Raw genomic sequence first — 13165 nt, forward strand, 5'->3', positions numbered from 1 at the left:
GAAGGCCATTAACGCTCGTGTAGACGTTATTTTCTCATACAAACGTCTATTGTCAATAATAAGTTGCTGCGAGAAACGCCATATTACGAAATCGAATACTAATTGCTATCGCTTAAAAATTTGTAAGAGTTGCGTCATTAAAAGCTTTTTTTTATCAGCAATGTATTGATTCCACGCGAGGCGGCGTTTCAAGAGCAGTATAATTTCAAGGATGAATTTAACTTATCGAAAGCATTAAAGCTCTTCGAATTGAAGATTATTATCAGGAAATGTTATCCAAGCTGAACCGACAAGCCACTGAATTATTATACCGGGATTCGAGTAGCTCGAGCCCGGACTGAGATCTGTCCAGAAGTTAAAAGCATTAACGTCACCTGAAACGTCGACATATTTTAATTTCGCTCTCCACCCAAGTGCACAAGTGTGAAAAGCATGGCGAACGAAAAGGATGAGCTGGAGGTAGAGATAGGACTTTAAAAAGGCAGAGATAGGACTTTAATCCAAGCACAGACAGTAAAAAATACGACCTGATTATTCGTCAGAATAGTAATTATTCAAGTAAAATGATTTCAATTTCGACCGTTTCAGTTCTCATGATGACATAACACTGAATGCTTTTAAAAAAGATGTTGAAGTTACTAGTACAAGAATACTTATCTACATGCTTTGTTGTGTGCATGGAATTTTCTAATTCATTTTTTCGAATCGTACGTTTATATTCACAACGCAAAAGATGTTGCGACGTCACTTTCAAGTTCATGTATAGAGACAGGTCTGGAACAAGCTTCATAATACAAGAGAAAATCCTATCAAGATACATCCTTTCGCAACAGGGCGAAGTATGAGGAAAATCATACAACGTTTACTTCACGGCTCCGTTTTAATCGCACTTCACGAGGATTTTGTCGCGGATAGCCAGCCGGGAAATGCAGTCGTCGCTTTCTCCCTGCAAAATATGTGAGCGATTACCAACAACACCCTGAACAGTTCAGACAGTTCCATGAATTTACAAGTTCATTTAAGTAGACAATTGTTTTATGCGGAAAAAATTAAAAATTAATTAAAATTATGATAACTTTGAAGAAAGTTTGAACATAAAGGAATTATCGACTATAAATAATAAATTGACTATGCGAGTTTGCATTAAATCGTTTAAAATTGGACTGCATGCTACTGCTACAAAATTCCGTGTAAATCTGAAACTTAACAAAATTCAAAATTAAACTTGAGCAGTCAAGTTCATAATTACATGATTTTCAGTTTAGAATTACTTTATTACACACAAGACTAGGGTCAATAAAGTTGTTAGTAGTAATGGGAGTGCAAGTTAACTCATCGAGTCATATCTATCGATATTGATACTTGGATGCAAGTGGTACCAATCTTATTGCGGCATGTTAAAATTGTGTAACAGGCTGTAAAAGTTTCGAAATCATCGACATGGAGGATGAAAACTGGACGGGATCTAGTGAACAAAAAATTTAATGCGTGAATTGTTGTATACAATCTCCTTCCCTTCAATCATGAAATTAGATTTGTCCCAGTGCAATAAAAAAGTCAGTTATTACGAAGTATTCGTCTGAGATGAGAATTGTAATGTAAGAATACTTCAATTACGAGTTTACAAGTTGGTAGTTTTGCAGCAACAGTCCCAATTCCTTAATTAATTTAGTTAAGTTACAGTCTACATTTGACGACACCTTAATCATGAAAATTTTCTTCCATAGTCAGTTAGTTCACCACCTGCTCTGTATTGGTAAACAATAAACTTGATTCACAACAGTATTCTGCTCCATCCTCTCCCTAACTTCTGCATAGTTGCAATTCAGCATCAGCTAACAATCTTTATAGTTTTTTCTAGCGCAGCTATGGACAAAATCAACAAGCTAGTTGGGATCAAGATGACTATGACGAATAAGTGAGCTCACCATTTTCCTGATTTCTCCACAGATGGCATAGGTGGTGTAGTTCATGGTCATCACACCAGTTCGCTCATCCACCTGTAAATGATAAAATTGTGCTGGAAAGTCGTGGATTTGAATTTTGGATTTGGGGAGCGGGACTCCGAGAAAAAAAGGCCTTCCAGAGTCAGGCCTTTGCAACGGCCATCAGCCACACATAACATATTCATTTATTAGTAGGAAGGAAAAAGGGAGACCAAGCAATTATTAATTCATCCTGTGCCTGACAATAATTCCGCCTTAAAAAAAAGCAGATAACAAAATACTAATATCAATACAAGAATATCATGCAAAACTGAATTTCAAGCCTACATGTTATTTAATCGTCAGTTTTTACCTCAGCAATATTGATCTGGATGGAGGCATGGTCTTTTGCATGGATGATCCTGTTTGAAGTGCTGCACTTGCGTGGCACATACAGGTCAACATATTCACCAGCTTCGTTCTGCATGATTGCTAATTTTTAGCTTGTTGGGCACTTCTGCAAATTGTTTAAAATTCATTATTAAAGAGGTTTGTGGAAATAGTACATAAGAAATAGCATCTAAAGTTAAAAAAATACACTACAAAAATCAACAATGCAGTGAAAGGTAGAAAACCTTGCTAAGAAATTCTTCAGGCCTGAAAAATTATGTAAAAATAATATTGCCACTCTTTTGAATTGAAAAAATGAATCGATTCAAAAGCCCCAAGTATGACAATTGACCATAAATATTACATAATTAAAGATGAGCCTGGCATTTCTCATGATTAATATTATTCTTCAATGTTGGTATCCCATTACTCTGAATTCTATTAATAAAATTAATTTATGTTTTATAAAGAGACTATTCAAATTCATATTTTTGATATTTCCATTTGACTCATTTCAAAATATGAAAATAACTATTTTGCATCTTTTGACTATGCGAGTTTGTCAAAATTGAAAATCAACTTAATGTTTTAGAACTATTATCTCAATAAGGAAAGATACACAACAAATGCTGATGAAAATGGTCAGGTGGAGGAAAACCGCCATATAGGGGTAGCCAATAACCAGCCCATTATGGGCATTTACTGGATAAAATTTGAATGATAAAGCTGTTGAAACATTTTGTAGTCTGGTCTAATCCTGCACTGCAAAATATTGAATTTTTGGACAAGTTTACAAGTTTGGAAAACTTGAAATTCTTGTTTCAAGTCGTTTGAGGTTTGTTTGGTTGTTGTTCAGTTTATGTTTAGTATTGGTAAATTGGTCTGAATCAAATGAGAACAGTGCAGTCAGTCACTCAGTCACTAGGTAGTAATCAGCAGAGCTGGGTAGCGCTACTTTGAAATGTAGTGGCCGCTACTGCTACATGCTCTAAATATAGTGGGTGCTACCGCTACCGCTACACCCACTAGATTGCAGCGGACGCTACCGCTACCGTAAAATGTACCGCCAATACAATGGCCAAAATTATTGGAAATCTCTAAATATTTTGTTCTGCTATTGGGATTTACTCAAACATTCAATGATAATTAATAAAACATTTTCAAAACGTATCAATGCAACTTTATTACAATTAACCTAACCAAAATAGTACGGGTTAGATACAGCAAATAAAAGTTAGTTATTTTCATGTTTTACCTTCCTTACATGGATGTCTACTTTTATCTACCAATCACAAAAATTATCCGCATATACATATTAAAAATCAGACTTATTTGTATATATATATATGTGGATAATTTTTGAGATAGGTAGAATAAAGTAGACATCCATGTAGGGAAGGTGAAACATAAAAAAACTGTGAAAAAATAACTAAGCAAACTGAAGTTAGGTGGCTGATGTCCGTGATGTGGTCCTGGACATGTGGTGGCAGCTGGCACAGAGCAAGAACAAGTGGTAACTGGTAACAACAAGTAACAAGTAACATGTTGACACTAGTAACAGGCTGAGGTTGACAACATTACACCAAAATATTTCATACAGTTTTATTCTGTAATTTATATTAAGTATGTATCATGCTGTTTCTTAAATAATATTTAACACTATTAAGTAAAATCTCAAGGCTTTATCTATAAATGTAACAGTAGCGCTGTAGCGGCAAAACCTTGTATAGCTACTTAAATATGTAGCAGGCACTACCGCGACAAATGCTTAAATGTAGCGCCGCTACCGCTGCTGAAAATGTAGCGAGTGCTAAATGTAGTGCGCTACTGCCCACCTCTGCTAGTCAGTGTGTTTAGAGGGTAGAGTCTGGTAGATTTATAGGACATAAAATTAGTAGATCTATTGATAGTGTTGTGCATTGTGCTATCAGCTACCTATCTGTTATGTGACTCTTCAATGTCTAGAAGATCTGCATTCCTGAAGTGTTGCTGTACATTGAAGCCAGTTAAATGTCAATATTTAACTTGTTGCCTTGCTCCATACAAACTTTACAAAGCTAATGAATAGACTTATCAATAATTATTTATCTAAAAGCAGGGTTGGCATTGATTAAATCAAACTGATTAAATCATGTGATTAGATCAGTGATTTTTTTATGAAAAATCACGATTTTTTTAGTTTTTCAATTTTTTTACATTTAAGTATATTGAGTGGCAGTCTTCAATTTATTTTGAGGTATTGTTATTCATGGTTTAGTATAAATGTACTATGGCAAATTGGAATGTAAACTTGTTGCCTTTAATGTGTATCAGGTTCCAATGAATTGTATGTTTTTGGTACAGAGGCATCAAGTGTTGCAATACATTGTACATTGCTAATTCTTATAAGGCTATAAGTAGTCTTCAACTATTTGACTATTTGTTATATATTGGTTACAATATACAGTTTAGAGGTGTTAGCTAGCCTATACATGGTGGGGCAGAACCGATTGAGCAGTTTTGAGGCAAAATAATAATGGAGGTACATAAAGAAGAAAGTTTATTTTACTTGAGGTTAGCATAACATACCATATTCACACTGTTGGAGTCGTTCTCGAACGTTTCCTACAGCACATTCACACATATGGCGAGGTATGGCCATAACCTCTGCAATAATCCGTTCCCTTAGCTGTGGTAGGGTGCGCCCTCAGAGGGCGACTACTGAACCCTCTCTCTTTTAGATGTCCCCGAATGCTCAAATCAGGTGACCTTGCTGGCCACTGTAAATCACCCGTCAGAGACACCAGATGTCTGGGAAACATGCATTTCAAAACATTGAGTGACATTTGGGTTGTGTGAGCTGCAGCCCCATCCTGCTGGAACCACATCTCCCAATGCTTAATTTTCAACAATGTTTTCCATCCTAGGCTGCAAGAAATTTTGCACCATTGCAGTATAGCGTTTGGAATTCACCGTCATGGTTACTACCTCCTCCAAGAATGACACCAACAGTGTGTTGCAGCTAACAGCCACCATCGTCCAGATATTGTTTTCAAAACATAAGTAATCTAAATGGTATATTATGATAATGGTACTGGATATCTTTAGGAAAATAAACTTTCTTCTTTATGTACCTCCATTACTCTTATTTTGCCTCAAAACTGCTCAATCGGTTCTGCCCCACCCTGTATATTGAGAGGTTGAGATTGTATTGACCTTTTAGGCAATTAGAAAGATTTTTCACTCTAATATTCTAATCAAAATATGCAAATCTATCTTTAAATATGTCAATTTAAAGCTAGAAACAATACAATTACAATTATAAAATTATATATAAAATAATTAAATGCAGTGAATGGAAATAAAATGTTTGAATTGTGCAGATGTTCATTTCATACAGTGTTAGCTTTTCTCATAAGTCATAACATTAGTCTCGTTTCAAGTTTTTGAGTTTTGTTTGGTTATCATTCAGTTTACATCAGGGTTGGCGATTTTTTTGATTTTTAAAAAAAAAATCAAAAAATCAAAAATCAATGATTTTTTTTTATTTTTTCATGATTTTTTTGATTTATTTGATTTTCTTGATTTTTTCAACTTTTTTGTATTTTTGAAGTTCTATTTTTAATGTTGCAATTAGCCTACTAACAATAGCAGTATATGTATCATAATGGATGGCTAAAAAGGGCACTTATTGCCTTCAATAATGGCCAACAGGCCAACGTGGTGTTTACCACTTAGGGATTTTTGGGTAAACAATTATTGATAAGTCTATTCATTAGCTTTGTAAAGTTTGTATGGAGCAAGGTAATGAGCTAAATATTGACCATTTAACTGGCTTCACTATACAAAAACACTTCAGGAATGCAGATCTTCTAAACATTGAAGAGTCACATAAGAGATAGGTAGCTGATAGCAGTGCACAGCACTATCAATAGATCTACTAGTTTTATGTCCTATAAATCTACCAGACTCTACCCTCTATACACTCCGACTAGTAGTGACTGAGTGACTGACTGCACTGTTCCCATTCAATTCAGACCAATATACCAATACAAAACATAAACTGAACGATAACCAAACAAACCTCATTCGACTTGAAATAAGATTTAAGTTATTAGAAAATCTAATACGGTTTGAAATAAACATGTGCACAATTTGAATATTTTATAGGTATCCATTCACTGCATTTAATTATTTTATATATAGTCTTATAATTGTAATTTTTTTGTTTCTAGTTTTAAATTCACATATTTAAAGATTGAAATTAAATATTTTAATTAGAATACTCGTATTAGGATGGAAAATCTTTCTAATTGCCTAAAAGGTCAATACAATCTAAACCTCTCAATATACAGAGTGGGGGAGAACCGATTGAGCAGCTTTGAGGTAAAATAAAAGAGTAATGGAGGTACATAAAGAAGAAAGTTTATTTTCCTAGAGGTTAGCGTGACATACCATTTAGAATACTTATGTTTTGAAAACAATATCTGGAAGATGGGGGCCATTAGCAGCAACACATTGTTGGAGTCATTCTCAGAGTAGGGAGTAACCGTAACAGCGAATTCCAATCGCTATGCTGCAATGTTGCAAAATTTCTTGCAGCCCAGGATGGAAAACATTGTTGAAAATGAAGCATTGGGAGACGTGTGGTTCCAGCAGGATGGGGCTACAGCTCACACAGCCTGAATGTCACTCAATGTTTTGAAACGCATGATTCCCAGATGTCTGGTGTCTCTGAGGGGTGATTTACAGTGGCCTGCGAGGTCACCTGATTTGAGCATTTGCGATTTCTTTCTTTGGGGACATCTAAAAGAAAGGGTGTTCAGAAGTCGCCCTCACGCCCTACCACAGCTATGGGAACGGATTATTGCAGCAGAGGTTATGGCCATACCTTGCCATATGTGTGAAAGTGCTGTAGAAAACTTCCGAGAATGACTCCAACAGTGTGATGCAGCTAACAAACCCCATCTCCCTGATATTGTTTTCAAAACATAAGTATTTTAAATGGTATGTTATGCTAATCTTGAGGAAAATAAACTTTCTTCTATATGTACTTCCATTACTCTTTTATTTGGCCTCAAAACTGTTCAATCAGTTCTGCCCCACCCCGTATAAGCTAGCTAACACATTTAAATTGTATATTGTAATCAATATATAACAAATAGTCAAATAGTTAAAAACTACTTATAGCCTTATAAGAATTAGCTAAGCTGCTAGCTATGTACAATGTACTGCAACACTTGATGCCTCTGTACCAAAAACATTCAATTTATTGGAACCTAATACACACTAAAGGCAACAAAATTATATACCAATTTGTCATTCGTAGTACATTTATACTAAACCATGAATAACAATACCTCAATAATAATTAAAGACCGCCACTCAATATATTTAAATATATGAAAAAATCAAAAAAATCAAAAAAATCTTTTAGAACGAACTACTTACATTTCTCTGCAATGATGTCAAGCCCTCCTGTCTGACACCCGGTACTTACAATCTTTAAATGTTAACTGAGCAGGGAGTAGTCGGCACAGCTGAACCAAACGTTGCCAGAACACGTCCAAGATGTGTATAAAACCTATGCATCCACTAGTATATTGATTTGACCATACAATTTTATTATGAATCAATTCTTTCCGCTGGTTCCAAATGGAACCGCTCGGCATTAATGGGTTAAGGACGTAGCAAAAAATGAATGGCTATAAAAAAATTACCGTATGCCTAACTCGAGTTCTGTTTGCTCTAAAAAATATGCGGTGCCATCAACAATGAAACGTCACAAAACGTTGCCATATTTATTTAAAAGCCTTTCGAATGCAGACCTATCAAATCCATATATTCCGATGCTGTGGGTGACTAAATTTGGCATTGCTGTGACTAAATTCGACGTTGCTGTGTGAGACTAATTCCGGCCACGCTTCAAACTCTACTAATTTGTAATTCTGATACTCATGTGTTCGAATTCCGATCGCTGTGTGAGCTGTATTGGAATACGACACATCTTGGAATTAGAACGCTATAGAATATTGAACACTACTTAATTAGGCTTTCAATTAAGAGCTATTAAGCTTTTAATTAAGAGCTATTAAGCTTTTAATCAATAAAATTCTAATTTTTGCACACAGCTCAGAACGAACTGTGTGTCTCATTCCAAGCTGTGTCAGAATTAGTTTTCATGTGTCTAAAACTGTCTCTTAACTTAATCATCTATTAATTAATTTACCACTTGAAATCAGCAAATACAAGTATACAAAGGATTCCTAATATATTCACACTTATTTAAAATTCTCAAACCATAATATTCTTTCTACACAAACAGTTTATCACTATTTGGTAGAGCAAGGTCAACTATCAACTTTGACACATTTTTCGATGTTCTCACTGGGTGACGCTCACTGTATCTCTTTGGATCTCAACATTTTCCTGCCAGACGGCCCAGACCTAGTGTTTTGGCAATAGTATGGCACGCAATAGTATGACGTCACTATTGATGAATGCGTGGAACTAAGACAAAGCTTAATATAAAGGAAAAAAGTTAAGAAGTGTCGGAATTACCCACGATGTCGGAATATATTGTACTGAACTATTGGACTGAATCAAATGGGAACAGTGCAGTCAGTCACTCACATGGTGACAAACCAGAGATTTTTTAGAATCAGTTCATTTTTAATTTCCTCATCTATTCCAAGATTTAAATCAATTTTTTAAGTATGAAAATGCTGGTATCCATGATACTTTACTGGTCTACTTATAGCCGCTATAGGACTCAAAAATAAACTTGAGGGAATCTAAAAAACTCTCTGCTCTGCCACTATGGTCACTCAGTCACTAACTAGCTAGTTGGTGTGTTTAAAAGGTAGAGTCTGGTAGATTTATAGGACATAAAACTAGTAGATCTATTGATAGTGTTGTGCATTGTGCTATCAGCTATCTATTTGTTATGTGACTCTTCAATGTTTAGAATATCCACATTCCAGATCTGTTGTTGTATATTGAAATTTAATCCAGTTAAATGGTCAATATTTACTAGCTCATTACTTTGCTCCATACAAACATTACGAGGCTAATGAATAGACTTGTCAATAATTGTTTACCCAAAAATCTCAAAGTGGTAAACCACAACCTCGGCCTATTGGCCATTATTGAAGGCAATAAGTGCCATTTTTAGCCATCTATTTTGATCCATATAACTACTGTTATTGTTAGTAGGCTAATTGCAACATAACCAAATAAATTATGAAAAAATCATTGATTTATTTCATTTTTTTAAATCAAAAAAATTACCAACCCTGTTTTTGAGTCCTTATCTTGAGTAGACAAGCAAAGTAGTATCACTATCATGGATACCGTAAAATGGGGTAACTTTGACCACTTTTTTTTCAAAATGATGCCATTTTCTTTACTAGATAAGTTAAACTTAAATTGAAACATGCAAAATACAGGTCTATACTCTAGCTCTACTCACCATAAATTGCTGGCTCCTGCCCCTCATAATTTTGATGTAATTTCAAAAAAATTGATGGTCTTTGTTACCCTAGCTCTTGGGGTTTCTTTGACCGGGTGGTAAAATCAATTTTATTTTTTGGTAAAATAACTCCAGGTTGTGGTGCATTGTAGTAGAACTCTCCTAGTTACATATGCATAAGATAAATTTTAGGAAAGTATCATAGTTTGCAAATGGGGGGCGCTACCCCCCAATGGGTGAAATGTGACCACCTAATGGCAACCGTGATGGGGTAACATTGACCGGTTTGGAAATTAAGTTAAAATTACCATATATAAGACTGTAGAGTCTGAAACAAAGAAAAAAACATTAATAGGTGTATCAAACATAAAATGTTATATATACCTATGGTAATTTTAACTTAATTTCCAAGCCGGTCAATGTTACCCCCCTCACGACTGCCATTAGGTGGTCAAAGTTCCCCCATTGGGGGGCGCCAGGGCGGCACCCCCCCCATTTGCAAACTAGGGTAAACGCGGTATATTCCGACATCGTAGGTAATTCCGTCACCTCTCCAGCTTTTCCTTTATACTAAGCTTTGTTTTAGTTCCATGCGTTCATTGATGGTTGAAATGGTGACGTCATACATTTGCGTGTCGAAATACTGCAAAAACACTAGGTCTTGGCCCTGTCTCTTATACACATCTAGATGTGTATAAGAGACAGATCTAAAGCCATGTTGCCTTCTTTAGTTCTGTAATTCATGTCCGATTGAATTGTGATCTATGAATGAATATTCATTACTGTGCTGAAGCTTAGAACCTGAGTCCTGAGGTGACGCGGTAGCAATCTAGTTAACTCGTATCCAACCACAACACAGTGCGGATACACGTTTGTGTGTACGGTCAGTGTGATTACGTAATTTGCATTGCCGCGCGTCCATATTTGAACTATTTTAGCTTTTTAAAAGTACGGCGCTGTCGGCGCACGGCGCATTTTTTTTACCGGCATAGTACGGCGCACCGCGCAGGTCGTTAAAATGACGCTATAAATTCCCGCGCACCTGGCACATCTTCCTGACCATGGCTGACGCGTAGTCAGGGTTGGCGATTTTTTTTAAAAATCAAAAATCAATGATTTTTTTGATTTTTTCATGATTTTTTTTATTTATTTGATTTTTTTGATTTTTTCAACTTTTTTGTATTTTTGAAGTGGTATTTTTTATGTTGCAATTAGCCTAACTAACAATAACAGTATATGGATCATAATGGATGGCTAAAAAGGGCACTTATTGCCTTAGCCTTGGAAAAGTCAAAGTTTATCTCATACTTTGGTGTGATATCGAAAAGTTTGTTGGTATTGTCCAATCGTGAGATTTTTAAGATTCTGGATGTGTTTTATTTTTATTTTAGAATGTATTCATTGCAAAAATGTGTCCGCTAGCCTACAGATAAACGACTAGTTAACTTGATTCGGTGTTGGCAACACGGGATTGGATTTCAAACCACGCGCGATTTTGGAAGAGCGGCAGGCAGTTTCCAATGAGCTCAGTTTATATGATTTCACTGCAGTGGAAGGTGAGGTGGTGTAACGCGGTGGTAGGGTTGATTTTTCGATACGTTTTCATATATTAACATGAGAATATATTAACTATACAGAATTCCACACTGCAGTAGTAGTGAAGTGTTTTGAGGGTCATGTGAAGGCAACAGAACTTACGTAACGCATATGGTTTTTTTATATAGTTTTTCATTTATTGATGCGTCCTTAATGTGTCGGAATATACCGCGTTTACCCTATAACACTTTCCTAAAATTTGTCTTTTGCATATGTAACTAGAAGAGTTCTACTACAAGGCATCAAAACCTGGAGTTATTTTACCAAAAAATAAAAAAATTGGAGGGGATACTCCAACAGGCTTTAAATAATAGCTCTTTTTTGTGGGTCACATTACTAATTTTTTAACCTATTAGATATGTAAACTTTTCAAATATTTCTATTGTGTTACGTAGCCTCAATATTATTAGGCCTTTGATGGCCATTGACAAAATTTTTTTATGTCAAATTGTAGAGTTTTGGGGGTTTTTGTTAAAAAATCGAAAAGTGGTCAAAGTTACCCCACCGGTCAAAGAAACCCCATTTTACAGTAGGCCTACCACTACCAGCATTAGCAATTTTAGCATAGACAAGATATTTGTTTAAATCATGAGATTTATATTTAAATCTAGATTGTTATATTAGCTATATAAGCTATATAATATATATCAAGATATACCTAGTTTATAGGTACATCTCGATTTATATATCTTGAGTACTACCTAGTACCTACTACCTAGTAGGTAGACGATTTTTATGCAAACTTGCGAATTTTTTCAAGATTCTGATTCAAATATTTACACTCGTTAATTCAATAAGTACTTCATTTCTACTACAAAACGTTTAAAAGATATGTGGTATATAATGTAAAGACTCGAGGTCGAAAAAACGGCATTCATATTCAGAAACTGGTAGTTAGGACTTGGCACGTATTGTAGTCAACGGTGATACTGATACTACCCCGAATAAACTAATGAAGGAAAACAAGCGAGTCAAATTTCATCACAGAAATTGATAAACACATTCAGACACAAAATTTGTACATTCTATCCAAAGGCAAAACAGTGAATACAGAAGAAGAAAATTCAACGGAACTCATTTATGGTTTACCTACCAGGCTACGTAAGGCTCATAGAACTTCCGAAACGTAAATAAAGCGATGTTGCCACAATGAAGAGAACATGTTGATAGATGCCTAAATATTTGATGGCAAGTAAAACTCCCTTCCAAATCCATAAATATCTAGATAAAACATCACGCATTTATGATGTTTCGATTTATTATTGCAGAGTTCATTTTTCCACTGGAATGTGGAGAAATTTCAGATTTATCCGCAATCGTACATGTGACAACCTTATCTCAACTTTTAAGCCCATTCCTTAAACGAAAATTAAAATTTATGCATTTTTAACGCTCAGTTTCATTCAATTCCAATATCAGCATGTCCCATCGCGTTCAGAAATTTCAGCCTGCTTAAGAAGTCTTCTATGCTTTTCAATTTGAGAGTACGTCTCGACAAATTTACTGCCGGAAAATTTTCGAGACGCGAAACATGAAACAAAATCTAGAGAGTGAGTGATGAGTTTGGGAATCAAATGTAATGTAGGCTCGTTTGCAAAGAATGTTAGGCTTTTCTGTAATTTGTAGTTATGTTTTTTTGTCCAGCAACTTAAGCCAAATATTTTTTTAATCCATGGTGGTCACCATGAGCCTTAATTAAATGTAACTCAAACGTAGAGAGAGGACTCTTACCCAAAATTGTCGAGCAGCTGTTCAGTAACGACAAATTTTAGATGTTGTGAGTTCTAAATATAAAAAAAATGTT

At 35.2% G+C, this 13165-nt stretch overlaps 1 protein-coding gene across 1 annotated transcript; it reads right to left on the bottom strand.

Moving 5' to 3' along the window:
- Positions 1-861: 861 nt before the first annotated feature.
- LOC108679641 (40S ribosomal protein S21) lies at positions 862-12535 on the bottom strand. Its single transcript, XM_018168299.2, has 4 exons — positions 12455-12535; positions 2299-2442; positions 1929-2000; positions 862-946 (listed from the first exon to the last, which is right to left on the bottom strand). The coding sequence occupies exons 2-4, from the start codon at positions 2410-2412 to the stop codon at positions 881-883; spliced, it is 252 nt and encodes an 83-aa protein (XP_018023788.1). The 5' UTR covers positions 2413-2442; positions 12455-12535; the 3' UTR covers positions 862-880.
- Between the last annotated feature and the right edge of the window lie 630 nt (positions 12536-13165).

This window comes from Hyalella azteca, unplaced genomic scaffold (genome assembly GCF_000764305.2).
Source record: "Hyalella azteca isolate HAZT.00-mixed unplaced genomic scaffold, Hazt_2.0.2 contig3046, whole genome shotgun sequence".
Taxonomy (NCBI): Eukaryota; Metazoa; Arthropoda; class Malacostraca; order Amphipoda; family Hyalellidae; genus Hyalella; species Hyalella azteca.

Bases quoted from the DNA above. Each gene is read 5' to 3' on its own strand.
- LOC108679641 (XM_018168299.2), bottom strand. From the start codon at position 2,412: ATGCAGAACGAAGCTGGTGAATATGTTGACCTGTATGTGCCACGCAAG. The intron at 2,001-2,298 runs GTAAAAACTGAC...TATCATTTACAG, and splicing joins TCCAGATCAATATTGCTGAG to GTGGATGAGCGAACTGGTGT. The intron at 947-1,928 runs GTGAGCTCACTT...CATATTTTGCAG, and splicing joins GTGGAGAAATCAGGAAAATG to GGAGAAAGCGACGACTGCAT.